Source organism: Hydra vulgaris, chromosome 06, assembly GCF_038396675.1.
Source record: "Hydra vulgaris chromosome 06, alternate assembly HydraT2T_AEP".
NCBI lineage: Eukaryota > Metazoa > Cnidaria > Hydrozoa > Anthoathecata > Hydridae > Hydra > Hydra vulgaris.
The window spans coordinates 12,827,501-12,849,986 of NC_088925.1; the positions used below are offsets into that span (position 1 = coordinate 12,827,501).

The 22,486-nt window shown below is 26.7% G+C and overlaps 1 protein-coding gene across 2 annotated transcripts in view; it reads left to right on the top strand.

The window, feature by feature from the left end:
• LOC100214525 (lipoxygenase homology domain-containing protein 1) overlaps window positions 1–10,906 on the top strand; it is a 91,122-nt gene extending 80,216 nt beyond the window's left edge. For both annotated transcript variants that reach the window (XM_065799244.1, XM_065799243.1), the window contains exons 46-49: window positions 964–1,258; window positions 1,616–1,707; window positions 1,787–1,939; window positions 10,410–10,906. In XM_065799244.1, the coding sequence (XP_065655316.1) occupies window positions 964–1,258; window positions 1,616–1,707; window positions 1,787–1,939; window positions 10,410–10,627 (758 nt within the window). In that variant the 3' untranslated portion in view covers window positions 10,628–10,906. The remainder of the gene's footprint in view (window positions 1–963; window positions 1,259–1,615; window positions 1,708–1,786; window positions 1,940–10,409) is intronic.
• Window positions 10,907–22,486: the final 11,580 nt, after the last annotated feature.

A 22,486-nucleotide genomic window follows, 5' to 3' on the forward strand; every position in this document is an offset into this window, starting at 1 on the left:
ATGTGCTAGTAAAATATTAGCTTACTTACAGTATTTTGTAGATTAAGATTGAAAAATTGAAAAGCTTTGATAAAATATGAGCTTGTATTGCTTGTTTGTAGTTTTTCATTTGAAGAGCTATGAATTTTCATTTTGTTCATAATTTGTAAACATTGAAAACTACCTTTTTATTTTCATATTTTTGTTCCATATAGTTGCAATACTGTTGAATAATATCACTTGATGTTGAAGGAACTTTCAAAAGGAATTTGAGTAGTAATGCCCCTCTGTGTTTAATGTAGTTGTTTTTGTCTAGTTCTTTTGATTGTTTAGTTTAAAAATTAATTAAAATAACTTTACTAATGTTTTGGGTTCCTTTGTTTCAGTTGTTAGCTAATACTTAAGCAATTTTTTTCCGTTCATTTAACTAACATTATGATCTTTGAAGCAGAACTTTTATCAAAATATCTTTGAATCCTCAATCCTATTTTGGCATCATTACAGATGGATTTAGATTCATGTGAATTATCACATAAATATAATTTAACTCCAAGGTGTAACATAAAACTTTTAAATTTTTTGCTGTGTATACAAGCAGTGTGGGCAACTGCTCATGTACAAATCTGCAGTAATTGCATAAATGCATAATTGCAAATCTGCATAACTATAAATCTGCACAACTGCAAACCTGCATAACTATAAATCTGCATAACTATAAATCTGCATAACTGCAAATGTGCAATTACTGCAAATCTGCATAAATGTTATAAGTGCATTCAATTGTACACTTGCATAAACACAAGTTTTTATAAGGTTGCAAAGCAGTTTTCAAAACTTGAATCACACTTAACCAGCTTTGCACAAATCACTGATTTTACAATACTTTACACTTTTACAAAATCACACTTATAATCAGCCTGTAGTTACTTTGTTAATCTTGCATTATAAACAGTTTTTAGTAATATGTTCTTTTTTACATAATAGAATATGAAGTCACAGTGTTTACATCAGAGAAGAAAAATTCAGGAACATCCCTTAATGCAATGCTAATTTTAGTTGACAAAAATGAAAAGAAATCTGATGAACTTATTATTCAAAATTCAGCAAAAAATAAAGTTCTTAGAAGTGGTCAAACTGATATCATGCGTTTTGTGACAAAACCATTAGATAGATTAAAAAGTATATACATCTGTTTGGTAGAACGAAAAGAAGCCAGTGATACTGCTAAAAAATGGCATTTGGATAAAATTGTTATAAAAGATGTTGTTGCTGATGTCAGGTGGATGATCTTTTTTTGCTTTGAGTTAAATGTTTATTATATTAATTTTTGTATGTGTAGGTAGGGTGACATTGCAATATCCAAATGCAGGTGGGGTGCATTACAATATCCAAGTGCAGGTGGGGTGACATTACAATATCCAAGTACAAGCGGGGTGACATTACAATATCCAAGTACAAGCGGGGTGACATTACAATATCCAAGCGCAGGTGGGGTGACATTACAGTATCCAGAGGAATTTTGTTTCAGTATAAAACCATTCAAACAAATCAATGTTTTTTAAGTAGATTTTTAATAAATGTGACAATTAAAATATGAGTTATTTGCTTAACTTTTTATCTATATGATTCTGCATAGTTATCTGTTTAATTGCAACGATTGGATAAAATTATCACGGGTGCAGTTAGACTGTTCTGGTGAAGAAAAATCTAAAGCTGCAACAATAAGAGGTGACAAAAGATATATTTAATTAGGACTAATATTTGTATAATATTTTATAAATTATTTAAAGTTTTTGATTTTTTTCAGAATCTGTTCCTATACAATATGAAATAAGAGTTTATACTGCAGATGAAAAAGGTGCAGGCACTAATGCTAATGTTTTTCTTACTCTGTTTGGAGAGAATGGTGACTCAGGGAAACGTGAGCTGAAAAAAAAATTTAAAGATTTGTTTGAAAGAGGTAAAACTGTTGTTTACTTTTTGCATACTTTATTTTTAAATTTTTTCTTTTATGAAAAAAACTATTAATTTTTTTTGTTTGTTTGTTTGTTCTTTATTACAATGTTTAAGATACAAATACAAACATACAAGAGAAAAATTCAAGTGAAGATATCATAAAAATAAATAAATAAAAAATAAATAAAGAACGCGGATACTCAAAAAAGACCATTTGGTCTTGTCACAGAGAACCGCTGATGAAGAATTTAAAACTTAAAATTTATGCAAAGTATAAAAATCATTATACAAATAAATGAAATTGTTAAGATTAAAAAATCCTTTTACTACTAGAAAATATAAACATACAAAAAATGTACAAGTATTTGATTCAATAAATAAAAAGAAAGCGGACACTCACAGGAGACCAACAAGTCTTCTTTGAAAACCGCTTGTAAACTTAAAAATCTCATGAAAATTAAATCGTACAGACATGGTCAAGTGTATAAAGCACAAGAAAAATTTAAGTGCAGTCATATACATATTCAGTTACATCACTGCATAAAAAATAAAAAAGTAAATTATTCAATGTTTAAAAATACAAAAATATACCATCAAAAGACAAAATAATTTCCTCAAGCTTTTTTTTGAATGAGAGGTAACTCCATCCAAAGAAAAATCAAAATGTTTTAAAACTATTTTATTCCAAAGTGAAGCTCCACGAAATGAAATGCTTGATTTTCCAAAATTAGTTTGAAAAAATGGTTGACAAATTTTTTACATTTGTACATAAAATAAAAAATATTTAAAACATTTAGCTAATATATCTAGAATTTTCAATTCAAATAAGAGAGGCTTGGCATGAGTAAATCTATCTTTAAAATTAATAAGACAAGCAACATGCTTTTGTTGACAATAAAAAGGCCTAAGTTTGGATTTATTAGCACTACACCAAGCAATATTTGCATAGTTAAAATAACAATGGATAAAGGAGTAATATAATTGAATTAAATTACGTTTATTTAAAATACTTCTAGCTTTATTCAATATTCCTATATTTTTAGCAACTTTATTGCCCAAGAACTCTATGTGATATTTCCAATTAAGGTTTTCATTGATATAGATACCCAATTTTGTCAATAAAAAGTAATGGTAAATTGCAAGGCAGAAGTTTTTTTTTTTAGAAGCTGGATGAAAAAGTATCCAATCAGTTCTTTCAACATTAAGTGAAAGTTTGTTTATTTTAAACCATTCAGAAATTTTTGTTAATTTGATATTCATATTTTGAAATAATGATGTTATCAGATAAAAAGAGGTTAGCGTCATCGTAATATTGTTATCAGATAAAAAGAGGTTAGTGTCATATGCAAACATGACAGCGATCAATTTCGAAGCTTTATATTAATCATTTATGTAAATGAAAAAGAGATGAGGTCCAAGTATAGAACCCTGGGGAACGCTACTGATTATATTTAATAGATTGGATGGGTCAGTTAAATTACTATAAACAAACTGTTTACGGTTGCTTAAATAGCTTTTAAGTAACAGTAAAACATTTCCTTTAATTCAATAATATTCAAGTTTTTTTAGAAGAATTTTATAATCAATTGTATTAAAAGCTTTTGATAAATCTATGAAAACTCTCAACATGAATTGAGAATTTTTAAAAGATTCAGAAATATTGCGAATAATTTGGATTATTGCATTTTTGAGTTATTTCTTGTTCAATAAACTCCTTTACTTTTCTAATATTTTTAAAATATGATAATTTTGGTTTTTATTTTAGAAATTAAATAATTTTAAGTTTGTTAGTAATGCTGTTAACTGGGTTTATAAGTAAAATCTGTAATTAACATGAGTGAGCTCATAACTAAAGCTTGTGTATATATATATATATATATATATATATATATATATATATATATATATATATATATATATATATATATATATATATATATATATATATATCAAATCTTATAAATTAATTTAGCTAAAAGTAGTAACAATAGTTTATAATCTTAAAATAACTTTTATGTTTATAAAACAATGTTAAGTTTTGTTATAAGTTGAATTCATAAACGTTTTCATCCTTTTCAATTTAATTCAACCTTTTTTATTTAAGTTTTTAAGTAAATTTGAATAAACATTGACAACTTTTTTAGCAACCTTGACAAAATTCAAAATTCAACCTTAACAATATTCAAATTTTCAGTTAAAAAACTTTTCAAGTGAAAAAGTATACAATTACATAGATATTATTTAACAAATAAAACAGGAAAGTCAAACTAAGAAATAATGTAAACTGTTTAAAAACAAAAAACTAAAATATTATAATAATTTATAAATTATATAAAAATAGGTTATTACTTTGAAAAAGTTTTTCAGTTCTAAAAAATCAGCCCTTTGCTCTCTCTACTTCTGCTTTCCAATAAAAACAATATTGTTAATAAAAATAATACTGTTAATAAAAGCAATATTGTTAATAAAAAGTATTAAAGAATGTTTTATGATTAGTATAATAATAATTTTTGACAAAAAAATGATATCATAATTTGCATTTTCATAACATGAGTTCTTAAAAACATGTTGCTTAACTTTTCGTTGAGTAATGTTTGATTACTTTAATATTTTTTTGAAGTTTTATGTTCTTATTAAATATTTGTTAGTGTAATATTTTATTTCTTTTTCTACTTTGTTATCTTGACTTTGTATTGTTTGTCATTATTGTTAATAAATGCGAACCTGTTGAACTTTACAGTCAACATCAAGTATTGTTTTAAACACCACATTTGCTATAAATTTTAATCAGATTTTTCTAATAATCTAACATCTTAAATCAAACTAAGAGCTTTGAGAAGTAAAGAAATGCATCAGAATACATGAATCATTAAAATATAGTCCCAAATTATATGCATGTCAACCCATGGAATTAGGTTTTAGCAGTTAGGTCGGCATTGCTGAATGCCGACCTAACTGCTGACCTGAAAGTGTTTGAGGTCGGCAAAAATTTGCCGACCTCGTTTCTATATTTTATGGTAAGACCTTTGTATCAAACAATTTTTTTCGACCTCATTTTTCCTTATTCCGAGGGTTGACATTTTTGACAAATTTTTTTCTAAATACATTATTCTTCTTCTTTTAAGTGAAAATGCAGGGATAAACAAACTTTGTCTGAATATCCAAAATAAACAACTAAATATATATATATATACATATATATATATATATATATATATATATATATATATATATATATATATATATATATATATATATATATATATGTATGTATTTTAATTTATAATTACCTCTTCTAAAAAGTATATTTTTCACCTTGTTTTTCAATGTATATATATATATATATATATATATATATATATATATATATATATATATATATATATATATATATATATATATATATATATAAATCAAGTGAAAAAGTACAACTTTATGGTGGAACTTAAAGTTTCATGCTATTCAGCAATCATCAGCCATATTATTCAAATATAAAATAAAAATGTTATAAAAAATACATACGTCATAGTATATGTGATCCGATATTTGCTAATCGTCGGAATAAAAGTTAGATAGTAAGAATTTTTTCCTATGCCTACAAGCAGAAACCAATTCGCTTTTTTGTTAAGTAGCAATTGACTATCAAAAGTCATAATAAAAATATGTTTATTATGACTATCAAAACACTTTTTTGTAGATGGGTTATAAGATTGGCATCTTTTAACTATGTTCCACTTAATTATAGGCATGTTACCTGCGTCTTTATGTTTCCAGATTTCCTCGCAAAGTTCTGTATCATTCCAATACTTGTTTGGATTAAAAGATTTAAGGTATTTTGCAAACCTGAGATTGAATGCATTTTCACTAATACCGATGTAAGATTTTTCCGTTAGACTGGGATTAGGTGATGCTAAAGCGGCTTTATATACAATATTTTTTGATAGACATTGGTTATTTAACAAGCATGTGGTTATTTTAATGCCTTGATGTTACATTTAATCTCAATAACTACACTTTTCAACCTTAACCATAAACCTGATAGTATGTTAGATTATATTCATACTAGTTCCAACCATCCACCAAGCATCTTAAAACAGTTACCAACCTCAATTGAATATAGATTATCTTCCAATTCTTCAAGCGAAAAAATTTCCCAAAAGACTGCTCCTATTTATAAAGACGCATTAGAAAGGTCTGGATTTCACACCAATCTCCAATATCATTCAAATCTAAATTCTTCTGATACTAATAAACAAAAAAGAAATATTATATGGTTTAATCCTCCTTTCAGTAAAAATATGGTAACAAAAATTGGACACCTTTTCTTAAATTTAATTGACTTGCATTTACCATGACATTGTAAGCTCCACAAAATTTTCAACAGAAACACAAAAATTAGTTACAGCTGCATGCCAAATATTTGATCAATTATTAATTCACACAACCAACAAATTTTGCACAACAAACTCACCATTAATGATATAAATATATTAAGAAAACCACATGCCCATTAAGTAAACAATGCCTATCAAAAATGTTGTATATAAAGCCACTTTAGCATCACCTAATCTCAGTCTTACGGAAAAATCTTACATTGGTATTAGTGAAAATGCATTTAATCTCAGGTTTGCGAACTACCTTAAATCCTTTAATGCAACCAGGTATTGGAATGATACAGAACTTTCCAAGGAAATCTGGAAACATGAAGATGCAATTTCGTTACGAAGTGGGTACTTCAAATTTCGTTCCCAAAAATCAACCCCTTACTGTTCAACAAGAAAATAGGGTAAAATGGTGTGAAGAATACCTAAGAACAAGATGGAATCAATGGGTATTTAGTGACAAGAGTCGTTTCGAGTTATTTCGAACTCAAGAAGGTCAATGTTAAGAGTCTCATGGTTTGGGGGTGATTAGTTTCAAAGGTAAAACATCATTGCTTATAATCAAGGGCACTGTGAATAGTGTAAAGTACAAAGAAATACTTTCTGAAGCTGAGCCAACTCTAAAAATCTTTTCCCAAGGAGTTTTACATTTCAACAGGATGGTGCGATGCGCCACACTTCAAAATCAGTTTCTTAGTGGTTTACAGAACATAAATGGAAAGTTTCTTCTTGGCCCGCTTATTCGCTGGATCTAAACCACATTAAAAATGTGTGGGGGTTAATAAAATAAGCAGTGGAAAAGAAAAAATCAAAAAATTTCCATGATTTAGAGGTTGCAATTCAAGAAGTTTGGAACGGACTTTCCTTGGATTATTTGAAATCATTTATTGACAGTATGAACTGTCTTGTTCAAAAATGCATAGTCCAAGGACACGTGACCAGATATTGATCAATATATTATTTTAAAAATTAAGCTTTACTCTTTATTTTCTATTGAACAATTTTATTATTCATTTATTATTTTGAAAATAAAAATTAAAAAACTTGGTGTCATTTTTTTTGTAAAAAAAGGAAGATACATATATATATATATATATATATATATATATATATATATATATATATATATATATATATATATATATATATATATTTATATATACACATATGCATATACATATACATATACATATACATATATATATATATATATATATATATATATATATATACATATATATATATATATATATATATATATATATATATATATATATATATATATACATATACATATACATATATATATATACAGAGCCGTAACCACAATTTTGATATTAGGGGGGCCTATGGTTCTTTTAAAGGAGGGAGGGGATAAAATATTTGTTAAAAATATTTTACATATAAGTTTTTCCCTAATAATTGTAATTTAAAAAATTTTGGGGGGGTCTATGCCCCCTTGGCCTCTCCCGGTGGTTACGGCTCTGTATATATATATATAATATAGCTTTAAAATACAGTTATGATACTAAATATTAATGGTAAGTGGTAAAAATATATCTTTGAGCTTCAAAAGTTATTGAAAATCTAAAGACTTTTTTTCTAAATCGAAACTTATAGACTAAACTTATGTAACCATTTAAAGATGATTCTCAAACATACATAAACTGTTACAAACAAACAAACAAACAAACAAAAAGTATAAGTATTCTTGCGTCAATTAAAAAATTAAGACCCTGACAGTTAAGTAAATACTACTTCATGTGATATTTACTTGTGTGAAATAAGTAAGTATTCTTGCATCAATTAAAAAATTAAGAAAATTAACTTTCACACAAATAAACATTACTTACATAAAGTAATCTGAAAGATGTAATGTAATATATTGTTACTGTAAAAACCCCTAATACCGGATGGTTTAGAACTTATATCATCATAACTCGCTCATTATAAAAAATTTCGGAATAATTTTTTAAAATAACATCAAAACAAGACAAATCGAGCGATATAGAATTTATTTATAAAAAACTTTATTTTTATTTAAATTTTCATATTATTTATTTTTTAAAAGCCACTGTTTTTATGCGGAATTTCAAAATGCTTATAATCCATGTCTTTATTTCCAAATACTTATAAAATATTTAAAAAAACACATAGTTAATACTAACAGTAAATTACTTAAGTTAATCTATTAATAAAATGGAACTGTTTTAATTAAAAAAGATAATTTATTATTTTATTCACATTCATTACAAATAAATTTCATAGTTCGATGATAATCAACAGTATATGCAATGCATGACCAGTTAGAACTTTGCTCACGTGCAAGGCATTGGTTATCTAAGCTATTTACTGAATTTCTTTCACATGAATAGCAAAGATGATCATCAGATACCAAAATGCTATTTTTGAGCTTGAAGTAAATGTGGGTCTTCTGATTGATTCTTTAGTTTTCGACTTTTTTTACCTGGTGGTTTAGCAGACTGACTTTGTTTTTAGTGGCAGTGGCAATCTTTTTTGCTCTCTAGACAATTTTTTTGCAGCTTGTTTATCTAATTTTTGTTTTTATTTTGCTTGTTCAGCTTCATCGAAAATTATGCCAAAGTATTGTGTTATTATGAAAATTATGCCAAAGTATTGTTTTTATATTGTAATTAGCTCTTCGCTTTTTTCTGTTACCTTTTTAAACTTTTTATTTAAAGTTGTTGTTTTGATCTTTGAGCAATATTTAATACAGTTGATCTTTGAGCATTTTAAATACTGATTTGTTTACATCTTTTTCAACTTGTTGAACAGCATTATTCAAAGTTTCAAAGATTTTAAGCAAAACTTCATGATTTGACATTCTAGATGGTCTGTTAAGTGTAGTCAAATAACTTTTGACTATTTGCTTCTATTTGCTGTTTTAAAAACGTCAACATCTAATGGCTGTAAAAAATGGCTAGTATGAGTAGGCAAACACCAAAATAAAATTAGCAAATAAGTCATGTAAAGCATGACCATCAAGAATTAGAATTTTTAAACCTGAGAGTTAGTTTGCGTGAGGCAAAAAAACTGTTTTTAACCATAACAAAAAATGTTTGGATTCCATCCAGCCTGAACTACTACTGTTATAATAAACATTCTCAGCGCTGCCTTTGTCTTTCATAATATGCTGGTCTTTATACATTACTTGATGAAGTAAATAGTTGCTGAAAGCGTCACAATAAGTAAAGGTTGTTGTCATTTGCTTTTTTTTTGATGGTGCTAGCTTTTTAGGATTTTTTCTTCCTTTTCTACAAAAAATTTCGATTTTGCCTTAGTCAAATTGCAAACCAGACTCGTCACAATTGAGTATATGAACTGGTTTATCACCTAAATTATGTTCATTATATACTACTGCTAATTTTTCAAAGCAATTGTCAATTATAGCTGACTGTTTGGCTACTGCTCTAATAGTTTTGCACGACGCTCACTTTTCTTGTGTAAATTTCTTTACGATATTTATTCATGAAGTAGGAGTACCATTTTCTAGTCGGTTTACCGTCTCTGATCAAACTAGTTTGATTTGATTCTTTCAAATAATTTTCAACAATGGCTTTTCTATTCAACCTTCAGTGATGCTGCTCATCTTTCTTGGCGCTCCTCGGTCATTAGATTATCCTTTTGTTCTTTTAAAAAGAGTAGATTTTGCCGTTTAACAATTAGCAGCTTGTGCATATGACTTTTTTTTTTCTATATTAGCTTAAATAGCTAGCTTGACTCTCTCGCTCTTCTTTTTGCTTAAATGTATCCAATTTCTATAATAAAATAATACAATAAAAAAATCAACACATATGCATTAACTTTATGGATATGTGGTCGTCCACAAATTACGTCACGCAACCTTTGACCATTTTTATTTTGAAAGCTTTTGTGATTGCAATATTTTATATAACTTTTTTTTATTTTATTTGTCTTGTTTAGCCGTTTATTAATAAATTCATTTAAAAAAGTTATGAAACATTTTATTAAAACAATCCGAAATGAGGTTACATCCGAAATTAGGGAGTTTTACGGTATATTATTTCCATTATATTTATATTTTGTATTGTTACTATTTCTTTAATTCAGGCAACATGGACGATTTTAAAATTGAATGTTTGGACTTAGGAAAGCTAACTAAATTAATCATTGAACATGATAATAAAGGATTTAAACCGGGTTGGATGTTGGATAAAGTTGAAGTTACAAATACTAAAGATAACACGGATGTTGTTTTTCCCTGCGAACAATGGCTAGACAAGAAAAAAGGCGATAAAGCTATAATTCGAGAATTATATCCATCATAAATATTTTTAAAAATCTTTATGGTTTTTTTAACTGTTAAAATCTTATTTTAAAAAATAGACTTTTATTACATACAGCTTTTAATGCATTTTTTTTTTGTAAATATGATATAACGTATTATATATATATAGATAGAAAAACTCTTCTAAAAAATTTTTTTGTAAATGGTTTAGCAAATATAAATTTGCTAAAGTAAAAGCTTTTTTAATTTTAAAAATTCAACAGAAATATTTGTATATTATTTTATACTGATAATAAAAAAGCTTATTTTTTATCAAGCTTGGTGTATACTTTTATTTTAAACGAGATAAATCCTCAACTATATATTTTTTTCCTTTTCACAACAACGAATACTGTATCTCAAAATGTTTTCTGGCGGGTTAAAAGACCTGCGACTTATTTAATAATATTAAATGGATAAATATTATTATTGTTTTTATTATTATTGTTATTATTATTAGTAGTAGTAATAGTAGTAGTATTTTTATTATTATTATTAGTTAATGCTGTGACTAGCATTGCTACCAGTGAGTGTGATTTTAAACCTCACTATGACAGCTGAGTCTTTTGATGGTTTGACTCCCATCGATCAAGTCTTGCTTTAAATGAATTTACTGAATTAGCTTTAACAACTTTTTCTGGCAGTGCATTCCAATTAGGGTTTCTCAAACGGGATCCCGTTTTCCCGGGATCCCGTTTGAGAAATTCTGCTATTTCTGGAACTAGATTCTTGACTGCGACCAGGAAGTACATTGAAGTCTAGTTCATTGTTGATAGGAATATTTACAATTGGACTTTCAGGTGGTGTTGACAAATATTAGTTGTTGTCTTTTTTTTTTCATTTCTCAACTTCTTTTGGTCCTTTCCTTCCAACATTTTCTTACTGATCTTTTATCCCTTTCTGAAAGTTCATGAATTTTCTTCCGTGTTGCTTTTTTTCTTTCTCTGTCTTTTTGTTTTTGTTCTTCATACTTTTCTGGGTTTTCAGCTTTCATCTTCTCCCCCGCCTTTCTCATACTTAGTTTTTTCAATTCTCTAGTTTTTTCTATCTTTCCCATCTTTGTAATCTATCAGGCTAGAAACATTTATCTTTTCTCTAATAATTAATTGGCTAAATGAGCAAAGTTTTAAAATATTAAAAATAGTATAAATTAAAAAATCCATATATAAGTAAAATTGTTATTTGTTGTCACGTCCGTTCCACTGGTGTCACGTCTGTTGCTTCCTGTATTCCACAGATGTGACATCCACAGACGTGACAGATTAAAGGAAAAAGCCTAAAAGGGGTGCTATGTTTTGAGGCTAGGACTCTGTTCCCCTTGGAGTAAACATGTCCAGGTAATAGCTAGTAATTAAAATTATTGCTTATAAAAAAATAAATTTATATACTCTATAAATGTTTACCACAGATGTGACACACTCACACTAACAAGTTCAACTTTTAAAGCTTTAACGCTTATTAACATAAAACAACTCCACCAAACCTTCCTTCAATTTTACTCATTAATAAAAATGTCTGGTATTTCAGCTAGGACAGCAACAGAGAGCACTACTGCTTTATCCTACAGCTTTTTTTTGATGTTAACAACTCTATCTACAGACGTGACACTTGAGCTGGTGACACGAGCTTCAATCACATAAAAGTTACTTTGAAAATATGTTTTGAGGAAAATAATATGTCAACTCTAATTTTTATTTTTAATTATTTATTATGCATTAAAAAAAAGTAAAGTACTTCTATCAAGGATTAAACTACTTGAGATTAGCAAAAGGTCTAGGTGGTGACATTCCACGGACGTGACTTATCATAGTCTGTGGAACATGATTTATTCACTGAAAATACTATTTTGGATTGGGTTAGATTAGTTTAACATTGTATGAGCTGTAAATTTATTATAGTATTAACTTGAAAGAAAAAATTAGTGGTGACAGTATTGCTAACTTTCTGGAGAATCACCCATAAACATAAGGAATATTTTAATATACTTTTTTTTTTTTTGTTATTTAATAGACTGTTTGCCCCAACCAAACCTTCAGTTGATGTTGAGGCACTTAGCAGCAGCAGGCTATAAGATAAACGATGTAGCAGCACTCCCTTGTAGTTAAAACAAATTCCTGGCATAATCAACAGTAAGTAAATTAATAGACAGTTATTTTGTGGTAATTAAGTGGATCACATCTAAATACCTTGTTTAAAATTGAACAGCTGTAGTTCAAAAACATGAAAAAGGAGCATGTCATACAGATGTTGAGAGATCCATAAAGTAATGGCTAATGCAAGCTCCTGACAGAAATGGTGGTTGTGTAAAATGTATCTTAAAAGTGTAAGCTTTGTTCTAACTTTTCTTTGATATTTTATATATTTTTCTTGAAATATGTTTTTATTGTTACAATGTTTTTATTGTATCAGTCAAGCATTACAGAGTATTGGATTTTATAGTTTATTTTCACTTTTACAGTTTATTTTATATTTTATTCCTTCGTTTCCTTCACTTATTTTTATTTATTTCGGTTACAATTTTATACTTATTTTACGAGTTTGGTCTGACATTCATTTTGCATGATTGGGTTTAAATCAAATGTAGATTAAACATTTCCTTTTAATTATGCCAAGTGTAGAATCATAATTGCTCTCATCATCAGTATTATTATTTGTTCAGTTTTTTTTTATATTTTTACATATATAAAAAGCGATGTGATTGAGTTAATTGTTAGAATTAAATTGAATGTTTAAATTGATGTTAGCTTAACAATGTAATCAAGGTTAAATCAAGATTAAAAAATTATAATTGAATGTTTAAATTATAATAAACAAGATATAATCAAGATTAAAAAATTAAATTGATGTTAGCTTAACAATATAATCAAGAATGAGGAAAACTAATAATGTAAAAAGGTAAAATGAAGATAACACAATATTGTGAGTAAACTAGTTTTTTAATCTATAAATAAGTTATAATTTATAAATATATTGCTACTTTTTAATGTAAGTTTAGTGTTTTAATATCTATTTATTATTAGAAATTAGGTGCAAAACTGTTTAAATGACTTTTAAATCACTTGGTCAGGATCACATCGTCAATCACATTGTTAGGAGAAAAAGATTGCACTAAAATCGGAGATCGAGTGGTATCAAGCATTAGCACATAAAGACATCAAATAGTAATGATGATCTTCCTGTATGCTTTTGCTTTATTTCTTTGCAAGTTAAACATGTTTAATTTATTGAAATCTTTTATTAAAATACAGAATATTTATAGTTACATTTGTGTAGATCACAATGTGTTTATAGTTTTAAGATAATTTGTTATTATTCAAGATAATTAATATGTTTTTATAATTTTTATATGTAGTATTTTTACGAAAAACAACATGATTATCTAATGACTATCATGGAGTTAATGGAGTTAATGGAATAGACTATCATGGAGTTAATGAGTTCTGATTTATTGGATAAACAATGTAAGATATTCTTTTTATATTACATCCCAAGAAATTTCATTGATATAGAAATTGATATATAAAATAAAAGAAAACAACAACAAAAAACTCATCAAATGTATATATATATATATATATATATATATATATATATATATATATATATATATATATATATATATATATATATATATATATATATATATATATATATATATATATATATATATATATATATATATATATACAGTGGCGAGCAAAATAATAGGTGCGAACCAAAAAATTAACAAATACGAGAATATCTTGGAAACAAAGAAAATAAAAATTTGAAATTTTATTAGAACTTTTATTTTATTACATAAATAAACAGAAATTAATAAAAATTAAGTTATTAAATATATATAATATATTTTAATTTAAAAAAAATAAATTCCACACCGAGCAAAATAATAGGTGTAAAATAAAAAATGAAGATGGAAGTCAATAGGGTTGAAAATTATTAATATTTTGTTGCATACCCTTTATTTTTTAATACTTCCGTGCATCTTGACGGCATTGAATCCACTAGTTTTCTGCAAACTTCTACAGGAATGCTGTACCAAGCCTCCTGGAGCATCATCCACAGTTCATTTCTATTTTTTGGATTTTGTCCAGAAATTTTAAGTTTTAACTGCCTCCATAAATTTGCAATAGGATTTAGATCCGGTGACTGAGGTGGCCATTCTAAAACTTTTACATTATTGGTCGTAAACCACTCTTGCGCAGCTTTGGATGTATGTTTTGGGTCGCAGTCCTGTTGGAAATGCCAAATTATCGGCATATTTTCTTCGGCAAATGGCAACATGACATTATTTAGTATGTCTACGTATGTATATTGGGTCATAATATCTTTGATCCAAAAAAGTAGCCCCACACCGTACCAGGAAAAGTAACCCCACACCATTATATTTCCTCCGCCGTGTTTCACTGTGAAGCGAGGTGAAAGTTCTTGCTTTGATAGTCTTCTTACATACTGTTTTCCATCAGAATTAAATAATTTAATCTTAGTTTCATCACTCCACAAAATATTACGCCATTTTTTGGTCATATCTGGTCCCCGCCAAGCAATATGATTTTTTGCAAAAATTTTTCTTTTCATAATGTTCTTTCTACCAAGTAATGGTACTTTCCTCGGAGTTCGAGCTGGCAACTTACTTTCTAAAAGCCTTCTTCTAACTGTCCAAACACTAATATTTTCATTAATTTCATTTAAAATTTTTGTTGCTGGCTTGAATGGGTCTTTTTTTGAAATAATTGTTATGTGATCATCCGTACGCTGACACGTTTTGCGTGGTCTTCCTCTATTCTCACGTGATTTTTCTGGTTTTAAGGCATTTGTAACTTTATTTTGAGAACATCCCATCGTAACTGAAACTTCCTTGTAAGTTTTTCCTTGTTTTCTTAAACTTCTAATAAGTTTTCTTTCTATCGCTGTGCAATGTTTTCCTCGTCCCGTTTTATATCTAATTCTAATTCAATACAAATATGATATGTTATTATTTTATATAAGTTGCATAAATATTGACCTTACCTTTATATCAACAACAAATAAAAATAATAAAATGTTTTTAATCCTACAGCAAACAGGTTAAAATAAACACACACTTATTATTTTGCTCCGCCAAATTTGTAGGTTAAATATATAAATAGGGTATTCCCGTCATAAATTTTTAAGAAATGGAAATATACTGCTCTCTGTTATAATAAAATAAGCATAGTTTGTGTAGCAATCAGTTGTCCTAAAACCTAGATGTCACTTTATAAAATATACTGTAAAATGTCAATTTAAGTGAAATTTGTTATTCACACCTATTATTTTGCTCGCCACTGTATATATATATATATATATATATATATATATATATATATATATATATATATATATATATATATATGCACTTAATGAGTTTTTTGTTGTTTTCTTTTATTTTTTATACTTCTTTTTTTTGTTGTTGTATTCCTTATGTAAAATATGTAAAAATATGTATTAATTAATGTAGAAGAGATAAATTTATTACTTTCTTATTTAGTCTTATTACTAACTTTTATAGTTTTTTTTAACTACAATTTGTTTTAACTACAAGGGATTGCTGCTACATCGACTATCTTATAGCCTGCTGCTACAAGGAAGTGCCGCAACACTGATTGAGGGTTTGGTTGGTGCAGACAGTCTATTAAATAATAATAAAAAAGAAAAATATATTAAAATATTCCTTAAGTTTATATTAAAATATTCCTTATGCTTATATTAAAAAGTCACCACTTTGGGCAAAAGTTTTGTCTCACAACAAGCGAAAAAATAAAACTTTTTCATGTCGCTTAACTGCAGATTTACCCATTTATATAAGTAAATTATATATATATATATATATATATATATATATATATATATATATATATATATATATATATATATATATATATATATATATATATATATATATATATATATATATATGTATATATATATAGATATATATATATATACACATATATATACATATATATATACATATATGTACATATATATATACATATATATATATATATATATATATATATATATATATATATGTATATATGTATATATATATATATACATATATATAATTATATATATATATATATATATATATATATATGTATATATGTATATATATATATACATATATATAATTATATATATATAAATGGTATATAAGTTAAATAATATAATGTTAAATTATATATATATATATATATATATATATATATATATATATATATATATATATATATATATATATATATTATTTAACATTATATCTATTTACATATAATTATGATATAAATATATATCTATATATAATATAATAATATTATATTTATGCATATATATATAATTATATAAATACTTAAATATAATTATACGTATATCATTTACTTATACTATAAATGATATAAGTATAAAATAAATAGTATAAATGATTTGAGATCCTTAAATCATACTATTAGTATAAAATTAACAAGTCATAGGTTATACCTCGTTGAAATATAACATTTGCTGAATATTATAACCTATGACAATACTCATTACTAAATAGTAAAACCTATGATAGTATAATCTATATAATATAGTATAACTTATGACAATATATTACATTATGTCGTAATATTTGATTTTATTTTAAAAGTAAGTAAATATTTTTTGAGGATCCCATATATGCTTTATAATATAAATGATTGGAGATCCTCAAAAAACATTTACTTACTTAAAGTAAGTTTTTATTTTAAAAGTAATACTTTTAAAACTAGCAGAAAGCAACCCGTAATACGGGTTACGGTCGGTCTATTACTTAATTTTCAGTGGCTGTTTTCCACAATTTAAAGTTGCGAAACCTTAACTAATACTATGTAAGAAAAACGCCTTCAAATTAAAAAATTAAGCTATCTGCAAAATTAAAATAAATTAATTTACCAATTATTTAACGTTATTTGAGAAATTTAAAACTGACATAGGTCATATCAGTGTATGGCAGAACCATTTTCCTAGACATTACAAAGTTTAACACAATACGTTTTTAGTTACTGACACAAAATAATAACAATTCATCATGCTTTAAATTGACGAAAAAGTAAAGCTAAATTCTTGTTATATTTTTTATATCATGAACTTTAATTAATAAGATTAATATGAAGTATACTTTGACACTAATAAAGGACAGTATATTTGAAGTATATTTTCTCATATATTTTGACACTAATAAAGGACCTCCCTTCCTCGTTTTTGCCTTAATGGTGGCCAGGAGAATAAAGTTATTTTTATTAAGAGTAATCAAGTTTTTAATAAAGACTTTATACCAAAATAATAAAATGTAAAACAATGATTTACATTTATAAGAATTTTTTCTTTTTAATATATATAAGAATTTAAAATATATAAGAATTTTTTCTTTCCTCAAAAGTGTTGCAAATGCAAACTAAGCTAATTAATTAGTTAAACCCGTTATAAAATTTAAGTAATTTCGTATTTGACAAATGCGCAAAACTACAATATTCTCCATGTATTTAAAGGTTTTTAGTTTGTTTTTAGTTGCAACCCCTCTTTAAAAACATCTCTTAAGTTACGTACAACAAATTATTAGGCATAAAAAAGAGAAATTTAAAAAAAATTGAGCTAATTGCATATATTTATATCATTTTAACTGACAAAAAATTTCCAATAAAAAACAATCAGGTTTTTTTTTATAAATCGTATAAATGCGTCAATCGGAAATCTTAAAGAAAAAAAAAATGGAATTATGATAGCATAATTACAAAAAAATAAAAACAATTGAAAAAAAAAAACCACATAAAAACTCAAAATCGATTTACCAATTTATAGTAACCTATGTTGACATGGCAGTTAATATAAACATTTATCAAAAATGTAACTATAAAATCTGTTTCCAAGTACAAAAGGATTAACAATACTAAAAAAAAATTAAAACCAAATTAAGATATAAATTGCATTTTTAGCAAAATGTTGTCTTGGCTTTTAGTAAATAAATAAAAGCAGCAAGTTCCAATAATGAAACTACCAATTATTCATTTTTAACAATAGACACCAACGTGAAGGTAGCCAAGCAGTCTATCAACACAAAACATCACAACAATAAAAAATAACAATAGAATATTTACACCACACCCTTGATCCTAAAATCCAGCGAAAATAACAAACCAAATTAAAATATAAAAGACAAAATTAGAAAACCAATTTTAAGTTAACTATATTTATTTTTTTACTAAACATATAAATACATAAAAGTATATTTGCTTTTATATTCAATAAGTTTTATATTCAATAAGTTTGCAATTGAAACATTAAATCACGTAAACAGAGATCATTACCACGTTGTTGCATTCTAAAATTTACTGCTGCAAGTGGATCATATATATATATAGTTGAGAATATATTGGTGGAATATCTTGATCTGGCCTAAGATTACCTACACGATGATAAATCTGACCACATATTTTAAAACATGGAGGCCCATGATTTATTGGTTGAACTACAGTTGCTTTAAAAAAGCGAAAGAAAGACAGGCATTATAATTTCGAATATGTTTTAAAAAATTAATATTAGCATTACGATCTACATTAATCCCTGTAAATAAATCCTGTAAAACTTGTGTAAATGGTGAAAGTGGAGGTAAAGCTACCTTACCATTATGGCAACATAGAAAATGTGTTTCATCTGGAAATTTCTTAGCACCACAGTAGTGCTGACAAATTTGATTCATTTCTCCTAAATAATTATAATCTGGAATAGCATTACTTCTTGCTATAGAATACATTCGTCCTCGTCGAACAGATCTTCTTACATTTTGGCGAAGATTAACTTCAACTCGATTTAGCCTATTTCTTTCATTTTGTAAATGATTAATTTCATCTCGCCTAAGCCTATTTCTTTCATTTCGTCTACGACTATTTTCAACATGCCTTATAGCACTTACATCGTCTTGTAAATACATAACTTCATCTAGCCTATCATCCATTTCAATGTCATCATTATCATTAAACATATTTATCAAAGCAACACTAACTATTTCTTTGTTTACTACTCTAAAGTTAACAATAAAATAAAAAAAATTAATAAATAACTCAAAAAATCTTATTCAAAAAATTATAAAATAAAGAAACCAAATAAATGCAAAATAAAATTAATTTGCCATCATCAAAAGTAATACACCTGTGTTACTTTTTCTTAAGTTTATTTAATTAAAATTAAGAAAAACCTGCAACCATATTAGCAAAGACTTATAAAAAAAAGTTAAAATTTATTTTGTTTCTAATAAAAAATATTTAGAAAACAAACAGATATCCTTTTTTATTAGAAACAGTTAAGTGTTTCTAATAAAATATATATATATATATATATATATATATATATATATATATATATATATATATATATATATATATATATGTATATATATATATATATATATATATATATATATATATATATATATATATATATATATATATATATATATATATACATACATACATATACATACATATATCCTTGGAGTCGCGGACAGCGTCATAGTTCATGTGTTGGGAGAAAACATTGAACAAAATGCATAATAAAAATTATAAATGCGTTATTTAAAAAACAGCTTATTAACCCCCCCCCCCCCCCAACACACAAAATATGACGCCGCTGCAACTCCAAGGATTTTTTTTCATTTTTAACAACAGACACTAACATAAAGATAAGCTAAAGGTAACAAATAATATATATATATATATATATATATATATATATATATATATATATATATATATATATATATATATATATATATATATATATATATATATACAGTTATGGCCATTGAAATCCGACCACTGCTGAATATAAAGAAAAACAGTCTATGCATGCGAATAATCAATTTATTTTCTTCCCTGACATCAATGATTAGTTAATTAGCTTTTAGTCAATCACATTAGCGTTTATTTTATTGCACTGTAAATTTATTAAGCTATATATCTCATTGTAGGGTATGGATTATCATTTAACTGTCACAATTTAATTATGACTACGAAGGAAGGTCTTCGTGCTAATATTAAACTTTTATGGGAGGATGGTGCAAGTGAGCGTCAGATATCAACAAAATTGCGAATGTCAAAATCTACTGTTCATGATATTATACAACTAATCAAAGACACGGAATCCACTGCGCCCAGAAAACGTTTTGGTAAAGCTAGAATTACTAGCAAACAAACAGACAATATGATACGCAGGGCTGCTGTGAGAGATCCAACAATATCCAGCACACAAATCAGGGCAGATCACCTAATGACGTTACAGTCAGCACTCGAACAATTAGAAGACGTTTATTGAAAGATGTAGGTCTACGTTCTCGTCGTCCAGCCCTCAAACCGCGACTGTCTTTAAAAAACATCCGTGATAGGATCGCATTTTTTAGAGCTCACAGATACTGGTCAATAACCAAATGGCGCCAGGTAATGTTTAGCGACGAGACACAAATAAAGCAATTCGCTCCGCATAAGTCATTAGTTCGTCGTCCACCTAATCAGCGTTTTAATGCAAGGTATACCGTACCAGCTGTCAAGCAATGTCCTTCAATTATGGTGTGGGGCGCAATAGCTTTATCTGGTCGATGTGGTATTTATTTAATGCAGAAGGGACAGATTGTTAACTCCCAACAATATCTAAAAATCCTTCAAGAAAAGGTTCCAAATTTGATGGAAATTCGTCGTTGCAAAATATTCCAGCATGATGGTGCACCGTGTCACCAATCTCGTCTTATAAAATCTTGGTTAGAGGATCACAACGTTCAGGTTCTGGGTCCTTGGCCGGGATCATCCCCAGACTTGAACCCAATCGAAAATTGCTGGGTCAAGTTAAAGTCAGCAGTATCCAGAACTAATCCTACATCACTGGACGATCTAGCGCACAAAATTCGTCAAGCTTGGATTACTGAAATAACGCCAGAATATTGTCAGGCTCTTGTGGATTCAATGCCAGATCGCATTAATGCAGTCTTAAAAGCACATGGTGGTGCCACTAAATATTAAAAACATTGAATATGTACGATATGTTACATTATAATCATTAATTGTTACTGTTATTCTTTTATTGCTATAATACAATTGTTTAATACTACATTAAACTAGTTTTAAGTAAAATGATACTGTTGGTCGGATTTCAATGGCCATAACTGTATATATATATATATATATATATATATATATATATATATATATATATATATATATATATAAATTAAGAAAAAACTGTTAAAAAATACAAAATACAGAAATTGACAGAAAAAACATAACAAAGCAATGGAATGAGTTCTGACGTCAAAACAAACAAACAAACAGTATTTAATTAGTTAGAAAATTGATCAATCACCTGTGTCGAATAGGGCGAGAAGAAATTTGTTTCGATGCCTGCACTCGGATAGCATTTCACTTTTTTTGTTTAGCAGATTTTCATTTTTGGAAAATAGAATTTCATATTTTTCGTTTGTGCATAGTTTGCAGGACTTCGTGGTTGGGTTGTAAGCATTGCATTGCCTAATTATTTTCCATTTAACAACTGGGCTTAAGTTGGCATCTTTTAATTTCCAAAATTCTTTTGATAATTCGGTGTCGTTTTTATATTTTAGAATGTTAAATGATTTTATATGGTTGGCATATCTAATTTTGAGTGGTGTTTTACTTATACTGATGTAGGATTTGTTGACAGGAGTGTTAGTAGGATTATTGGAACTTATATTGGTATATAATGTTTTTTGTTAAGCATTGCTTTGATAAAGGGCAGGTATTTTTATTAAAGCAATTGCAGTTGGTTTTAGGTGGAATTTTTTTGTTGTTCATAATTT